The sequence below is a fragment of the Electrona antarctica genome (assembly GCF_951216825.1).
Source record: "Electrona antarctica genome assembly, chromosome: 16".
Taxonomy (NCBI): Eukaryota; Metazoa; Chordata; class Actinopteri; order Myctophiformes; family Myctophidae; genus Electrona; species Electrona antarctica.
In genome coordinates, this window is record NC_136797.1 from 26194662 (window position 1) to 26212505 (window position 17844).

The following is a 17844-nucleotide window of genomic DNA, read 5'->3' on the forward strand; positions in this document are numbered from 1 at the left end:
GTAGGCTCAGCTGCAGGTGTAATGCATGCAGGTAATCAGCAGTGTTGCCAAATTTTGAAAGATAAGTAATGTAAGCGACCAGGTCTATGAAAACAAGCTCAAAAAAAGTTTTACCACTTTTTTCGGCTACCATGTTTTGCCTTAGATCATTCTCTTTTGTAGATCTCAAAAAATATATATATTGGGGAAGAAAAGGGATTTTTTAATTGTTAAAAAGCAACTAGACTTTAAGAACAAAGTTGCGTATTCTAAACAGACATGGCAACGCTGGTAAACAGGAAACAGCTTGATATGTTTGGAAAGCCATTTACTGGCCCAGCACTGTGATGTCTTCACCAAAACTGAGTATAACATAATACTCCCTCATCATGATCATCATTATTATGGCTTCAATTGTTACATCCCATGGCAGATCTAAGCAGAAGCACATTGGTAAGACTAGACTAATATATATTTTCCTAAAACATAATTGCTCTAATTTAGCTGCTGTTTGACTTGTCATCTATACAGGGACCCCAACAAAGCAGTGCTAAATATGCCTGTTACCTGGCCTGCATTCACCAGCCCAGTTAAATAATTATTAATAAACAACTTGTGGCATCACTTGTTGTCAAACTGCACAACTACCAAACAATGTCAAAATGTAATGTACTTTAATGGACAAAATAAACTCATGGAGAATGCATTATCAATTGTTCTTGTTTTCAACTACCATACTATTCCATACGAATAGAATTCAAATGAAATGGATAGATGTGATAAGACATTAATAATTCATATAGATATTACGGCTCTCCCTTTCTACACAGTGTAAAATATGACCTAATATTACTTAATATGACCTAATATTACCTATAAGTAGGTCTGAGTGGCTTATTGTCGGTATCGGGCAGCCAGAGCAAGGGAGTCTCAGTCTATCCCCGTTTCACAATGCAATAGACTTAAAACTAGTAAATACCAAATGAAAAATAAAGGTTTTATTTGTTTCTGGGCCTTCATCTTATCTCTAACTTCAGGTCTTTGTTGGTTCTTTTGAGAATCAGACCACCTGTTTCCAGGTGGACAGGGTCGAGGTCAGTGTGCTTTATCTCTAAACTGACAGCCAGAATGAGGCGCACAGTAACTCCTCAGTGATCATTTACTGTACATCCAAAGAGTACAAACGGAAGTTCCATTGGAACTCTCTTGTGAGTTAAATTAACCCATTTACAAGGCCTGACCTCAAAATTTAAAAAAAATTAAAAAGGTTTTCTGAAATAAATATTTTCACAATTTTTCAAAAATAGCAGACCTACAAGTTCATAGCGCACCACTCGGTGGCGCGCTATGAGCTTGTAGATCTGCTATTTTTCAATAGCTAAATTATAACATGCTTGAAACACCAAAAGGGGTTCCCGCCCAAAATAGGTTAACAGAGGACTTTACTGCAGCATCAAGAAGAACGCTCGATTCAAGACTAAACATTCAAATATCGTATCTGTCAAGTGTGCATTCATACATGTATATATGCACAGTGAAATATTGTTGTGGCAGAGAGCTCTAACTATAGTCATGTCAACCAACATACTGTATATAATACAAGAAATTGTAAAGCACTTACACAAACCTAGAGCAAAACAACACAATGATGTTAAGAATGCCCATGGGCATAATATAATATAATATATCTATTGTAGTCCGTGGGTTACTGACGTAGGATATACCGGTATATCGATATTTTGCAGTCAAAGGAAAATATACAGAATATAAAATACACAATAAAAATGGCTGAATAGCAACTGAAGAGATTCAGAATATACATTAATGCAGAAGAATAGTGCAAATGGCATTAAATATGTGGTGAACTGTAACAATTCTGAGCTAGATGCAATTAAATAAATGTACAATATAGCGTGTGTTCTCTGTTGTTGGTGGTGAGCAGCAGGTAATTACAGGTAAAACGAAAAGACAGTTGGGTTTTTGTTCAGAGCTCTGATAGCCTGATTCTCTCTGTCTAGAGACATGCCATATTGTAAATTGCCCACGGATGGAAACCTTGTATGTCCAAAACTGTTAATTTGCAGGAAATGGAAAAAATGATCTGTGTTCAAATGGATCCAATGTACTCCTTATTAAGTCACAACAAGCTCTTGTTAACACTTTTCATGTGCGCTTGCGTGCGTGTGTGCGTAAGTGTCTTCGTGCTTGTGTGTGCATGTGTGTTTATGCGTGTGTGCATGCTTATGAGTGCAGTGACTAGAAAAGGCCTTTAGTCTCATGAGCTACTGGGGAAGATCTTGTGATGATGATGATGATGATGATGATGATTAGTTATTTGTGTTTTGATTTATTGATTATATATTTCCATATGAATTACTTTATTTTTCATTGGTTGTATACAAAAACACAGGCAGACTCAACCACTTTCAGCCTGGTTTTAAAAAAAGCAGATCTAATCAGTGCCACATTTGTGCACGACTGTCATACAACAAAGTATAAAATAGGACATTCGTTTATGAAAGAATCATAAAAGGATGAAATAGGCACAAGATTTCAGACCGAAACGCGACAATAGAGATTGATATTCCATGATTAACCCCTGGGGGTCTCCGGACCCCACTTTGAGAACCACTGGTGTAGATTGTGTCCACAGTGTATGTGGAACAGGTCACAGATATATATATAACGGATTTGGAAGAGTGGTGACAGATGTTTGTGGGAAGCCGACAAGCCGTGATGAGAACATTATGGATTTTGATCGTTATTGTCCTCTTTGTAGAGACAACCTCAGCTGCCTCTGTGAGTGTCTATATTCTAGATTGTTTTACTCTGGGACAATGAATAAAGTAGAAGCATGTGATATCTGTCGCTTTGTTAAGCTTTTAAGATTGATTTATGTTGATCCGATTTTTTTGAATTCAGATATCCCATAGCCAGGCCTATATATTTTATTCCGATTTGAAGATACAATTGTGACTTAAAGTTTGTCAGTAATCATTCTCTTTTACAATATTGAAGATCTATAAAGTTATGTACAATCTTTTTTTTAAACAATTTTTTCAATACACTTTGAAAGTATATTTATATTCATATTTAATATACCATTTTAAAGTTGTGGATACCTCACTTTTATATTTTTTGTTTTTTCCATTAACACTGATGATTTGTGTGTTTAGCTGGAGAGAGTGGTGACAGAGGGCGGCTGGGTTCAGGGTCAGAGTATTCGCCTGGGACTGTTCCGGTCCATGGATGTTTTCAAGGGAATTCCCTTTGCTGCTCCACCCAGGAAATTTGAAAAACCCAAACCTCATCCTGGCTGGAACGGTGAGTTCAAACCCAAGGTTTTCATTATGTAATATAGAACAATTACATTTTTTTTTTTTTTTTTTTTTTTTTTTTACAACTACCCCCAAGCCAGCAAGATCAGAATGACATTTGAGTATCAGATCACATGTTTATGGGTGTGAAGAAAGTCAGAAGTGGGTGAAATTGTTGTTTTCATTGCTCCATAATTTGCAGTTTTCCTAATCTGGCTCCCTCATAATTTCTAACATGGTTAAAATTGTGTTTGCAGTACAATTGGCCTACTACGAGGATGTTTGTCTTAAAATGTGTCAGTTTATTGTCATAAAATGAATATCTTATACATTAAATTGAGCCCACTTGCATCGGAAATGGACAGAGAATATAAACTACAATTGCATGATGGCTTTTAATAACATTTAGTAGAACAGTGTAAAATACGGAAAAAGAGAGCAATATGAAAGCCATACTTTACTACTGCTCGCTGTTTCTGTATTTTAAGAGTAGTTGACAAAATGCAATATATTCATTCAACACTAAATTGCCATGTGTTTTTTTTTTATTATCTCTAAAACATGTTTCATTACACATTTCATATTTCATTTCTCTTCAGGCATTCTGAAAGCTACCAAATTTGCAAAGAGGTGTCTCCAGAGTTTTCCTGGAATTCCAGCCTTTGGTAGTGAGGACTGTCTTCACCTCAACATATGGGTGCCTCATGGCCTGTATTGTACGTTTACAATTCTTTTTTTGCTTTCCCATAAGATAATGTATGGGGTGATTTTCATAATGCCCTATTTTATACTGACGTGATTAATTGGGTGATGTGATTAATTGAAAAATGACTATTCTTTCTGTTTCTCTTTGAGTGTCTACCAATCTCCCGGTCATGGTGTGGTTTTATGGAGGAGGGTTCCAAGTTGGTGGTTCTATGGGGCCCAACTTCCTGGACAACTACATGTACAGCGGACAGGAGATTGCAGACAGGGGAGATGTTATTGTAGTGACAGTGGGCTATCGCGTGGGAACCCTGGGCTTCCTCAGCACTGGAGATTCTAGTTTACCTGGTAGGTTTAACCACTTTAAGGGGAATTGAAAACCAGGGCTGATTTTGTTTTCCAGTTAATGTATACTACAGCAGATTAAAAACACGGCAGGCTAGTACAAAGCAACCAGCTGCAGCTAATCAACTTAAGTGTTAGATTTTTTGAAATATACAGAGCCTTCATGGGTGTGTGGCAAGCATATAGTTCAGTTCAGTTCAGTTTTATTTTTGGTCATAAATACAAAAACAAAAAAACATTACATTACATGTATTCAATTCATCGTGTTTTTTACACTTAGACCAAAAGGGTTTAGGCTGAAGCCAATGGCTTATTGTGCCTATCCCAGGGGGGGAGTGGGGGGGGGGACATAAAACTGACAGAGAAACAGAGAAGAAACAAAAAACAAAAAAACAAAAACAAAAAAACGGACAAAAAAATAAATAAAAAAATAAATAAAAATAAAACAAAGACACACAGGAGAAGACAGATTTGATCACACAGAATCCAGAGTCGCACATGAGAAGAAGTTATTTATATGGTTATTATATAGTTATTATATTGCTTTATCATAATAATTGTGTACTAATATGATTAAGATATGATTAGTAAATATACTAGGTTATAATAATGTTCTATACTTATCTATTATTTTAGATTTGTACATTCTTTTAAATGTATAAATTGAGCTACACTTTTTCAGTTCATTGTCTAAGCCGTTCCACAGTTTCACACCTCTTACGCTTATACATCTCGCTTTTTTGTTGGTTCTAGCCTTAGTCCCCCTGAATATGCCGAATCCCCTAAGATTGTACCTGCTCTCTCGAGCCTCGAACAACTCCTGGACACAGGGCGGAAGCAGTCTGTTATGTGCTTTATACATTATAACTGCTGTTGAGAGGTCTACCAGATCATGCAATTTTAGGGTGTGTGACTGAATAAAAAGTGGATTTGTTGGTGCGTAATAATCGGCGTGATTTATAATTCGGATTGCTTTCTTTTGGAGAAGAAATATGGGGTTGATGTTTGATTTATAGTTGCTCCCCCATACTTCCACACAATAACTGATGTGCGGAAGTACGAGGGAGCAATACAGTAAGTACAGTGATTTCTGGTCCAAAATGGGTTTCATCTTATACAGTATTCCGATAGTTTTAGAGATTTTGGTTCTTAAATTGTTTATGTGTGTATGCCAGTTAAGTTTGTTGTCAATTATAATTCCTAAGAATTTACTGTCTTGTACTTGTTCGATTTCAACATCAGCGAACTTGATTTTGATCTGTTTGTCTATTTTCCTATTTCCAAAGATGATGAATTTAGTTTTGCTTAAGTTTAGTGACAGTTTATTAATATCAAACCATTTTTTCAGAGTTATAAGCTCTTTTTCTACTGTGTCCAGGAGCTGCTCGAGGCTCCCCCCTGTGCAGTACAGACTTGTGTCATCCGCGAACAATACGCAATTTAAGTTTTCCAATATTTCGCATATATCATTTATGTACATTATGAACAGTTTGGGCCCAAGTACAGAGCCTTGTGGGACTCCATATGAGATGTTTTGTTTTTCCGACTCAACATTATTCATGCTTACATACTGTTGTCTGTTGCTGAGGTAGCTCTCTAGCCATGAATTTGCAGTTCCTCGAATACCGTATCTTTCCATTTTTTTTAGGAGCAGGCCATGATGTATAGTGTCAAATGCCTTGCTCAGATCAATAAAAACCCCTACAGTATATTCATTATTATCAATTGCTGTAGATATATGTTCTACCAATTTCGTGACTGCCATAGAGGTGGACCTGTTTGATCTAAAACCATACTGGTGACTGCTTAATAAATTGTGTTTTTCTATGAAGTTATCAAGCCTTTGCACAAACAGTTTTTCTAGAATTTTTGAGAATTGTGACAGCAGAGAGATAGGTCGGTAGTTTGTGAAGTTATATTTGTCTCCATTTTTGAATATAGGAACTACTTTAGCAGTCTTCATACTGTTTGGGAAGACCCCAGTTAAAAATGATTGATTGCAGATGTATGTGAATGGTGCTACTATACAATATATGATGTCTTTAATTAGTGCCATATCTATGTCTGTACAGTCTGTTGACTTCTTATTTTTTAGCTTCTTAGTCTATAATTCTACACCTGTTTTTAATTGTACTTGTACAAATTGGACTGTATTTGGCTCCCTCTTTTTTCTTCTAATTTTGGCAAAAATATCAATCTACAAGGTCTACAAGGCTATTTTCACCAAATGATCCTATATTTTCACCCAATTTTCGCCTACAGTATGTGGTTCATGTGGTCAGGTTCAGCTTAATCTACTGTGTGTTTCATCGTTGAACAAAGACCAGTCAAAGTAATCTACTACTTGAAGCAATGGTGGTCAAATTTGGAATAGGAGGCAACATTTGTCAGTGTTGCTTGTTTTATCTTATATTATCCAGTCACAATGGAACATAGTAAAATGCTTGTGACTCACAGTGGTCTTTATTCATGACAGGAAACTATGGTCTGTGGGACCAGCATGCTGCCATTGCCTGGGTCCACAGGAACATCCAGTCATTTGGAGGTGACCCTGACAACATCACTCTCTTTGGCGAGTCTGCTGGTGGATCAAGTGTGAGCTACCAGGTGAGGATGGTGCTGTAATAATAATATGTAATAATTGCAACGCAAATGACTATAAAAACCTGCGAAACCTGTCGGTCAGTCAGTTAGTCTGTCCATCACGCCACCATACAGTATATGGCCGTCAGTTCGTCATGCCTCGTGAGTCGTGACACGTTATGCCACTATATGGCTGTCAGTCTGTCACACCTCGTGACATGCTCCATATATGGCTGTCTCCATATTATGATTAACACTACAATGACCTCATCAAACCCTGGATAGCCATACATGGAGAAGACTGGTAATAATAGGTAATATACTACTAACAACAACAACAACAACAACAGTTCTTCACCAAGATTACAAGCAGCTAGTCGCTGCTTGTAATCTTGGTGAAGAACTGATTTTTATTTTTTATTTTAAACAATTTATCATACTTCCACAGACTCTGACTCCCTACAACAAGGGACTGGTGAAGAGAGCCATCTCCCAGAGTGGGGTTGCTTTCTGTCCCTGGGCTATCAACAAGAACCCCCGTCAGTTGGCAGAGAAGGTATAGGCTACTGCATGCTTCACTGTAGAACTGAATTCAACCAAGAATAATGATGCAAAACTAGTAACTACACATTTATGTGTACATGTGTCCTTCTGAAATATATTTTAAAGATATATGTAATAATGTTAAATTAAGTGGTATTATCTAACCATAAATGCACACGTCTCATGTACGCATGTCTGTGTATCTTTCGCGTATCTTGAGAACCGTCCGTCCGATCAATCAACTTCAAAGTCGTTTTTTTTGTGTACAGCAAACAGCCTAACACAACATCAACATGACTTCACATCACAACACGGCTACACAACACTTAAAATGAAAATACTTAAAATGACACATTTATGTGAAACAAAACCCTCAGGTTGCCCTGAAGGTTGGTTGCCCCACCGATGACAAGATGGCAGACTGTTTGAAATCGACTGATTCTAAGACACTGGCCATGGCTGCTCCTCTCTCCACTCCATCAGGCCCAGAGAGTGAGTATGATTTTGTCTACTAATGGAAGGATTTCAATCAAAAGCGCTACAGTACATGTACCCAGTAGGGTAACAAGTAGGGATTAGGTAGGTAGTAGGTATTACCTACAAGTTACAACCTACTGGCACAATAGATCCGTATCACGATACGATATGTATCGCAATAAGCGTTGATTTTGAATAATGACCGTGTCCGATGTCCTAAGATTGAATCAATGCAAATGAAATATTTTCTTTACAATTACAATTCACAATTTAGGCATTTAGCAGACAGTCCAGACAATCCAGAGCGATTTACAGTAAGCAAGAACAACACATGGTAATACATCAAATGGAAATAGTCATCAAGAATCATAAGCAAGCAAGCAAGCTAAGAATCTAACATCTGTCTAACGAATATCTATACAATGAAACTATCTATGAGTATACACTATAGAGTGCTATGTCTACATAATATGCTATCTAAATTACATAAGTTTAGACTTTACATACGCCTGTGACTCACAGGCTGTGAGGTTACAGAGGCTAGTGCAAGTGCAGTTTGTTTTTACTGCAACTCGAGTCTCAAACACACACAAACACACCATATCAGATTTCTTTTAAAGTCGCGTCACACAGCATTTCCTGCCATATCGATATGGTTGCCACTGTATCGAAAATGATTATCGGCAAGGAATATGATATGATAATTGCCGTATCGATTAAGTGAGCACATTCATAGTCCTCTTCTCAGCTCTTCTGAACATGGATACTACATGACACTTAATTATGACTCATGTTTACAGACCCTGCTATGATATTTGACCCATTTCTGGCTCCCGTCGTTGATGGAGACTTCCTCCCAGATGAACCTCAGAACCTGTTCCATAATGCTGCTGATATTGACTATGTTTCTGGGGTCAATAACATGGATGGCCACATGTTCACTGTTCCTGACATCCCTTCCATTGACAGCAGTGAGGAGTTGCCAATGTAAAGCTACTAGTTTTTTGTTTTTACAGTGGTTATCACAAAGTAAAGCATCTGTGATTTAAATAGCTATAACCTGATTGTAATCAGTAATCATTGCTATAGAGTGTTTGTTCAGTAACACGGGTCTCCCTACCTCCACAGCTCTTTAGTAAACATAATATACATTTCAGGTTGGGATACCAATTTCATCTAATCAGAGAGGACTCATACTAACAGGATACTGAATAAAGAGATGAAACAAATCAATTAACAGATACAAATTAATTGGAACACAAGCTGATGCATTTTTCTGTTTACTAAAGAGTTGGAGAGATGGGGAGACCTCTGTTACTGTACAAACACTCTATAACAATGATTGCTATTGGAATATACCTTCAACCTTTTAACAACAAACATTGTATTGAAACAAATACATGTCACTTACATCTCACTTAAATAATTGTATAGATCACTATGGTTTTAGAGTTGACGGGATTATTTACATAACGTATCCACATCAAGTGAATTATTAGATACATTGACCTTCTGTATCATTAATGTCGCACATTGAAGAACTTCAATGTGTGACAAATTATCTTTAATTTTGAAGATGTTTGACTGTGATTCCAGAGAAGATGTGAAGAGCTTACTACGAGCTTACACAAAGGAGAAGGGCCAGGCTGCTTTTGATGTTGCTCTTGCTGAGTACTCATCGAATTGGGGACCAACACCCAGTCAGACTGCCCTCAAGATCACTGCTGTGGACATCGGAACTGATTACATGTTCCTGGTAGCTAGCCAGGTTGCCCTCTACCTACATGCTGCCAATGCCAAGTGAGAGCACGTCTACATATAACTCTCAGTAAAAGTTAAACCCATGGATGTAGTGTTGGGGGCAGAGACTCGTGGAAAAAACAAAAGTTTCGAGAAAAACACTTGGATATGTTAAAAAAAAAAATACCAGTGAAATATTATATCAAAACTAACTTTTGTTTAATTGAAAACGTTATACAGTATGACTTTAACTTTAAATGTCTGAACTTGAAATCAATTTATACAAACTCAGATACTAAATTGGTTTGAACTTATTACACCAGTGGCGTTTCCAGGAATTACATTTTGGGCAGGCAAGAATTACTTTTTGGACAGGCAAGATGTGTTAATTGTCGTCTCCCCGCGCACAATCGTAGCACTATAGGTTTTCAAAGAGATATACCTGCCAGACGAGTAGTATACAAAGGCTTGCATTTGCATTCCAATGGGTGATTGAGGGTTGCGCTATACCGCAACGGCCAATAAGCTGTACACTAATAGTTCTCATTTCTTGTTTTTGTCCTCTTTTTTTTCTCATTGTATGGATTTTGGCCAGGCCAGAAATGGATTTGGACAGAAGGACGCCTGCCCTCGCCTTATTGTAGATACGCCTCTGACTTAAACATATGATGCTTCCCCAGGTCTGGTCGTACCTACTCCTACCTGTTCACTGAGCCCAGCTTCATGAACTTACTTACACATATGATGCTTCCCCAGGTCTGGTCGTACCTACTCCTACCTGTTCACTGAGCCCAGCTTCATGAACTTACTTACACATATGATGCTTCCCCAGGTCTGGTCGTACCTACTCCTACCTGTTCACTGAGCCCAGCTTCATGGCCGGTCTTACTTACACATATGATGCTTCCCCAGGTCTGGTCGTACCTACTCCTACCTGTTCACTGAGCCCAGCTTCATGAACTTACTTACACATATGATGCTTCCCCAGGTCTGGTCGTACCTACTCCTACCTGTTCACTGAGCCCAGCTTCATGAACTGACTTACACATATGATGCTTCCCCAGGTCTGGTCGTACCTACTCCTACCTGTTCACTGAGCCCAGCTTCATGGCCGGTCAAGGCAGACCTTACCCCCACTGGGTGGGCGCTGACCATGCAGATGAGATGCAGTATATGTTTGGTAAACCTTTCACTACGCCTACGGCTTATGGGGACAGCCAGCGAGACCTGTCTGCCTACATGATCGCTTACTGGACCAACTTCGCCAGGACTGGGTAAAAAAAAGAAATAACAGGGGACACTTTTAAACAAAATCATTCACTTGCACTGCCCTCTCTGTCCACTTGCTTCTGATGTGCAGAGATTTCATTTGGGCTCCATTTGGTTCCATTTATCATGCATTCTTTGGGTATTAATTAACAGTGGGGATTTTTACTGTTTGTACTTTGTACAATATTATGCACACTTGCACATCATTGCTGTTCTTAAACTGTTACTCTTCATGAAATGTACAAAAACGTACTTAGTCACTTAGTCAACTCTTGTTGTCCATAGTTCAACCTGGTGTCTCTATTTGGGCATGTCTTTATAAATGATAGGCTACAAGCTGTGTGTGTGTTGCATATCGTAACACATTGGTAGCAATATGAAACAGTATTACATTATATGTTATTACATTATGAGTTGCTATACACATCATACTGTCATACGACAAAGTGTACTTTTGTAAATTGGGCATTAAAAAAATCACACCCGTGGGGCACTCTTATCACCGTACATCATCATCACTATGACGTAAAATTCTCCATTCATTGTCAATGGGAATTTAATGTTCGTGTAGGACAAAGGTTACACACTAAAAGTTGGATATAGGAGGGGCTAGCACCCCTCAAAAACAGAAAAACTGATCATATTTGTTTCTCAACAGCTCTCAACAGCTCTCAACACTCAACAATGTGATTGTGCATACATGTGTTCCCCCCACAGAGATCCCAACAAAGGACCACATAGTGTTCCTACTACATGGCCTGAATTCACAGGCACTGGACACAGATTCCTGGAGATCAATGCCATGATGGATGAGACCTATACAAGGCAGGGATTGAGGACACGCTTTGTCCGTTTCTGGGCCAGTACTTTCCCTGGCTTCCCATTGCCATAGCGGTGCATGACACTTCATCACAATAATGTTTTGAGTAAAATTAACAATGAAAATCTGAAAATTGTCTTGATCTACCTCAACCATTTTTCTCATACAGTAGAATTGTGAAAAAGAGTAATACATATATTATATTTTGCATGTAGGCATCCTTATCATTTCTTTTAAAGTGAGAGGGTACATTGACACAAGCTGACCCATGAAAAGGGTGCTCCACGCAAGTACATGCACATAGATGACAACGCCAGGCGCAGCTGCCACAGAGAATGTCTGTCTGGAGATAAGCTGGAGATAGCCCTGTCACACACTGGCGAAGACCTGTCAGTCACCACATGCAGTTGCTTTGTACATTGTTTATTTAATGAATTCAAATAAAATGGATACATATGACGCAGTAATAATTCATGTAGATATTGAAACACACCCATGCTACATACAAAAATGTATAATACCAAACACAAAATGTGTTTCAGGGCCTTCATCTTATCTCTAACTTGTATTTAATCCTCTTGAGAATCCGACCACCTGTTTCCATGTGGACAGAGTCAAGGTCAGTGTAGTTTGAATTCTAAACTGACAGCTAGAATGAGAGATCTGGACAACATAATAAAGAAGGAACCTAGATTCAAGATTCAACTTACGGTACAAATATATTTTTTCAGAAGATCACATGCATGTGCTGTTAATTAATATTGTTTTGGCAGACTGTGCTAAGAATGTCAAATACAAAATATATCATATGATACGAATAAGGCAGTACGAGTAAAATATTTAAGCAAACCTAGTGCAAAAAGCAACAACATAATATATATATATTATACCGACATTAGATAATGACATTTTCTTCTGCAAGGAAATTGCACTCAGACAAGACAACCATCCTCGCAATCATTAAAATATTTGCATTTTCACTACAATATCTGATGTAGTGCTGCATCATGGTTCAGTAGCCTACTATTATATTTCACCCATGCAACAACACCCAACATACCAGCCTTATACCATGTCATGGCATGTTTCACTTCAATGTTACAAGTATTATTATTATTATTATTATTATCATTATAATCATTATAATCATTATTATTATTATTGTTGCATAAATGGGTGCTATTGAACACCCTTTACATCTGTGTGTTTCGAAAATATTGAACAAATGGAAAGTGGTAAAAAACGCTTTGGACAAAACCTCTTAACTACATTGACAATATTGACAATATATAGTCACAACACCAACTTTGATGAGGCAGTATTGCTTTGTTTTAAAAAATATATGGTTTTCTGAATTTCCTGAAAAATGTCTATTTTTCCATTTCCTGAAAAATTAACATTTTGGAGTTAGGTGGTTTCTTCCTGACAGCAGAGATATAGTCTTTGTCAGCAAATGTATAATGTGTATAGGCTAATATATAAACTGCTTTTATATGTACTAAAATCAATATGCAGAGGGTACAGTTGCAATTTGTTTTTATTGCATAGCCTATGTACAATTCCTTTAGCCTGCATAGATCATGCCTCTTAAGTCAAGACATGTTCTTTTCCCTCTTTGTTGACAGTCTGCTGACAGATACTATTGGGTAGAACTAAAAGAGGCACACAATGTCCCAGATATTTGTTTTTCATGCTAGAACCCTTTACCTATAGCTATACGGTAGCAGAGAGCAGCCTATAGGTTCATGACATCAGTGATGATGCGACATAATTCCTTTATATACAACCCGGCTTAAGAAAGAAAACTAACGTGAAGTGCTTTGCATGCGTATGGCAGGGGTGTGTGGTGATATAGTGCCATCTACTGTTCAGGTCAGATACATCAGAGCCATAGACTGGCTCTGAGATACATACATCATGTGACCGTAATGACAGTGACATTGAAATCAGCTGTTGGGTTTGAGTATGTGAGAAGAACAAACGGAGGTCGAAGGAGCTTTTTCAAAAAAGGTGTCTCTATAAAACAACATTTATACAAAATTTGAAAGTAAACGTAATAACTCCTAAATATTCTGGGCAGAAGGCACGCATGGTATGTCACCTGTTGCTTTGTTTATTCTGTACAAGTTGTATTTTCATCGTGTTATTTGTGTGTTTATGAGTGAACAATAATAATTCATTTAAAAAAAGATGACAGCAATGTTGCTCAGTGATGTCAATAGGTTTTCAATGTAATGTATGTGACGTCCTCCAGCTCCTCAGAATTTAATTAGCTGACTAGCACTGGTTAAAGACATTAAAGTAAAGTTTCCTGACTTTCTATTTAAGGGTCATTCAAGCTCATAGGCCTACTATATGTTAGAGTAGGCTAAATTACAACTAGGCCTACATGAAACATTGGATTAAGGGACACATCATTCGTCAGAAATGAACTTGCGAATGCAATGAGCGATTACTATGTAACCCAGGCAGAACTGTCTGTCTCTGTGTGTCACGTTTTTGATTTTGATTCCAATACTTGTGTACTTTTACTTGAGTAGCCCATTACATTGCAGTATTGATACTTAAGTAAAAACAATGTGTACTTTTTCCACCACTGCATTTGACAGCCAACTGCCAGCCACCATCTGCTCCTGGACAACCCTGCTGACCGTGGCATCGCTGGGACGGCACCGAAGTGGTTCTCCTCCACCTACCAAGACGCCTGGTAGGCCTCCCACACCATCCTAACCGGGGTACCGCAGGGATCTGTACTTGGCCCCCTCTTTTTCTCCCTGTTGTACACTCAATCTCTTGGCTCTGTCAACCGATGACACTCAAATGTTTCTCTCCTTCTCCCCCTCTGCCACTCGGGTAGAAGAGCACGTCGCTGCATGCAAGTCTGGCTGACATCTCACAGTGGATGGATGTCTTCTCACCATCTCAAGCTGAATCCTGAGCTTCTGAGCTGAACTGAGCTTCTCTTTTACCCAGGTAAGTCCCTGCCCCACGTCCGATCTAACGATTCCCATAGACGACGCCCTGGTGACTTCGGTTCCAACATCCAAGAACCTTGGTGTTGTCCCGGACAGTCGGCTCTCATTCAAGGTACACACTGCAGTGGTCACTCGATATTGTAGGTTTACTACAGAGTGAGAGTCAGCGCAGCTTCGTATCCCTACCTAAGTCATATCAAAGCTCGACTACTGTAACTACCTCCTTAGTATGTCCCGGCATGTGCACTTAACACCTCTACCATTGATCGGGAATGCTCTTGAACCAGCCAAAATGTCCACATGTCAACCCCTTTTCTGCTCCCTCCATTACGCTCCCAGTTACAAAACACTGATGCTGGCCTACAAAGCAACCCAAGGCTCGGACTCTTCTCCCTCCCCATTGCAGTTATAGAACTGCAAACTCGCTCGATGTTCCACCATAACCTGAAGAGTCTCCTCGTCAGACTCCACCTCAGCCCGTTGCACTTAACTCTCCTCTTCCTGTCACATTTTGTTTCATTGATGCTACTACGACCATGTAGAGTCGACAGACCGTGGTAATTTGTTCTCAGTTTTTTGAGGGGAGCATCCCCGACCGTTGATGATCTAAGAGCCGTTCGCTGTACGTCCCCCTCCAAAGAAGTTTGTAAAACGTTCCATGCGTTCCATTGTTATCGCCCATCGCAGATGTAATGCAGGTGGACAGGGAAAATACTCTTTAACTGGGAGTGGACAGGAGCTGTGTTTGTGCGACCACATGATTTCCTGGTCTCTGGCCTCAATGAGACTCAAACTGTGAATCATAGGTTACCGAAGAGTGCCATCTAGTGTAAAAAATAAATAAATAGAGAAACGTCAAGTTTTCGTTGGCAGTGAATGAGTTGAGAACATATGTGTAGACTTTATTGTCCACCACGTTCTCTCTCTCTCTCTCTCTCTTCCCTCCCCCCCCCCCCCACAGGTGGTGGAGGAGACGGATGATCTCTATCATGCTTATCGTGGTGAAGTGGAAGGTGTCCTCTCTGCCTGACTGATTGCTGGTTCACACTGTGATTCTCACTGAAGGTGTGGAGGTAGTGATGACACTCGGTTGGTGGTGCTGCGCCTATGTTTGGCCTTCTTTAGACTATATGCCCTTAAATGAGCTCTTCAGGAGAGTTATGCCCTTAAAAATTGAGCTCTTCGGGAAGACATGTCCAACCCATGAATGTTTGGCGTTCTTGTCCTTAACTACAGAGTCACTTCACCCAAAAAGATGAATTATTTTCTATCAATTACACACCCCATGAAGCCTTGAATTCATGAGATTTTAGTTTTAGTTTTTGTCTTATTCCTGAGCCAATGTTTTGACGGGTACGGTAGGAGACCCCTTACCAGAGACTAGCTCTGCTGGCGAATTATTGGCTTATAGGAATGTGACAAAAAACCCCTCGGGGTTCTAGTCTAGATACTAGTGAATTTCCTGTGACAAGCTTTTACCCACCAATATGGACAATGGATTTTAACAGTGGTTAACACTCGCATGACTGAGATCATTATGACCTATTTTTTTAGATTTTGAAGTTGATTATCTTTGCCCATGAAGCTTTCAGAAGGTCCCCCTTCCATGACCACCATCATTCCATCATCTCTGATTTCTTTTTTACATCTGAAACATTTTCTAAATATGAATTTAAGCACATGATACTTCTGTCACATTTTACTTCAGTCATGCGAGCGGTTGAGCTCTTCAGAAGAGCTTAACTCGGCGGCCAAATACAATTTCGAGGGTCCTTGACATGAAAACGTTTCAGCATTACTGAAATGTCGGTTTTTCACAAAATTGTTTTATTGATTTAGAAGACGAGTGTAGAATCGGCCTCAGGTCTTAATGGGTTAAAGGTGCTTTGTTCCTTTGCTGTTAGGTCTAATTGATAGTTTTTATCGTGCATGTGTCCGAGCTGTTAGGCCCAATTGATTATTTGGGAGAACTTAAGTGTGCGTGGCTTCCAAAATGGGTCTGTAGAAAGTTAACCAACAGCTGACATCACTGTGCCGTCTACACTGGGGACTGAATTGGCTCCGCAACAGTACGCTACCACTATAATCAATGGAACCCGGCTGCGGTGCACAAGTTGTGCGTAAGCGCCGCGTGAATCTCTTTTGTTACGCAAGTGCGCTATTTTTCCGTGTGTCCGCAGTAGGGATGGGAATTATCGATTAATCCATAATAGTTAATACGTTTTGATTAGTTAGTTGATAAGCAGCGTTTAAATCTTTTTGGAGAATCTTAATTTTTCTCAACGTCTAACTCTACCCTTTGCTGATATACAGAAAGAATACAAAAGGCATGTTATATTTCTTAATCAAATAGTTATTTGACTATTTGCGATGCAGGGCCAGGCAATGGCATCTTTGTATGAGAAATAGAATCAAATGAAAAGTGCACTGTCTTGTCTGTGGCATCACATCACCTGCAAAAGCAGAGACGTTTCGATTAGTTATTAACTGTTAAGTTTAACCGACTCATTTCTTAACGGCGATTCATCGATTAACTATTAACATCCCTAGTCTGCGGGCGTTACGCAGCCCCTCTCCTTCAGAGGAGAAAAAAAACCAGTAAATGCGGAACTCCCTGTGGGACGGGCGAATTGTTGGTGCAGCCACTAACTTTATACGGTTCCGTTCCCAGTGAAGCCCCCCCTGTTAGTCCATATCGTCTCTCGCCCGGCGGAAACCTCATTATGTCCAAAAACGTACTTACTTTTCAGGATTCAAATAAAAATCACACCTGTGTGAACTGAGCGGTGCCACTGTGCATACTGTACTGTTTTACTCTTGCTACTCGTACTGTACTACTCATACTGTGCACTACTACTCATACTGTACTGTACTACACTGTTCTACGATGCTGTTCTTTGGAGTGACTAGAATCCCCGCACAAACAGTAATCTGTACTTTACTCGTGCCTTACTGTACTTGTACTGTACTACTCATACTGTACTAGTCGTACTGTACTACTCATACTGTGTTGTACTGTACTACTAGTACTGTACTACTCATACTGTACTGTACTAAGCATACTGTACTGCACTCCTCATACTGTACTGTA

The 17844-nt window shown here is 39.2% G+C and overlaps 1 protein-coding gene and 1 long non-coding RNA gene across 2 annotated transcripts; both read left to right on the forward strand.

The window, feature by feature from the left end:
* Positions 1-283: 283 nt before the first annotated feature.
* On the forward strand, positions 284-12170 carry LOC306939063 (bile salt-activated lipase-like). The gene is made up of 11 exons (XM_079523529.1): positions 284-432; positions 3156-3303; positions 3896-4012; positions 4152-4349; positions 6823-6953; positions 7378-7485; positions 7850-7964; positions 8750-8936; positions 9546-9749; positions 10754-10963; positions 11676-12170. Exons 1-11 carry the CDS (start codon positions 406-408, stop codon positions 11848-11850), a joined length of 1620 nt encoding a protein of 539 aa, XP_079379655.1. The 5' UTR covers positions 284-405; the 3' UTR covers positions 11851-12170.
* Positions 12171-14386: 2216 nt separating this feature from the next.
* LOC306939962 lies at positions 14387-16023 on the forward strand. Its single transcript, XR_013791954.1, has 3 exons — positions 14387-14485; positions 14636-14751; positions 15715-16023. It is a non-coding gene; the product is annotated as an uncharacterized lncRNA (long non-coding RNA).
* The last annotated feature ends 1821 nt before the right edge of the window (positions 16024-17844 follow it).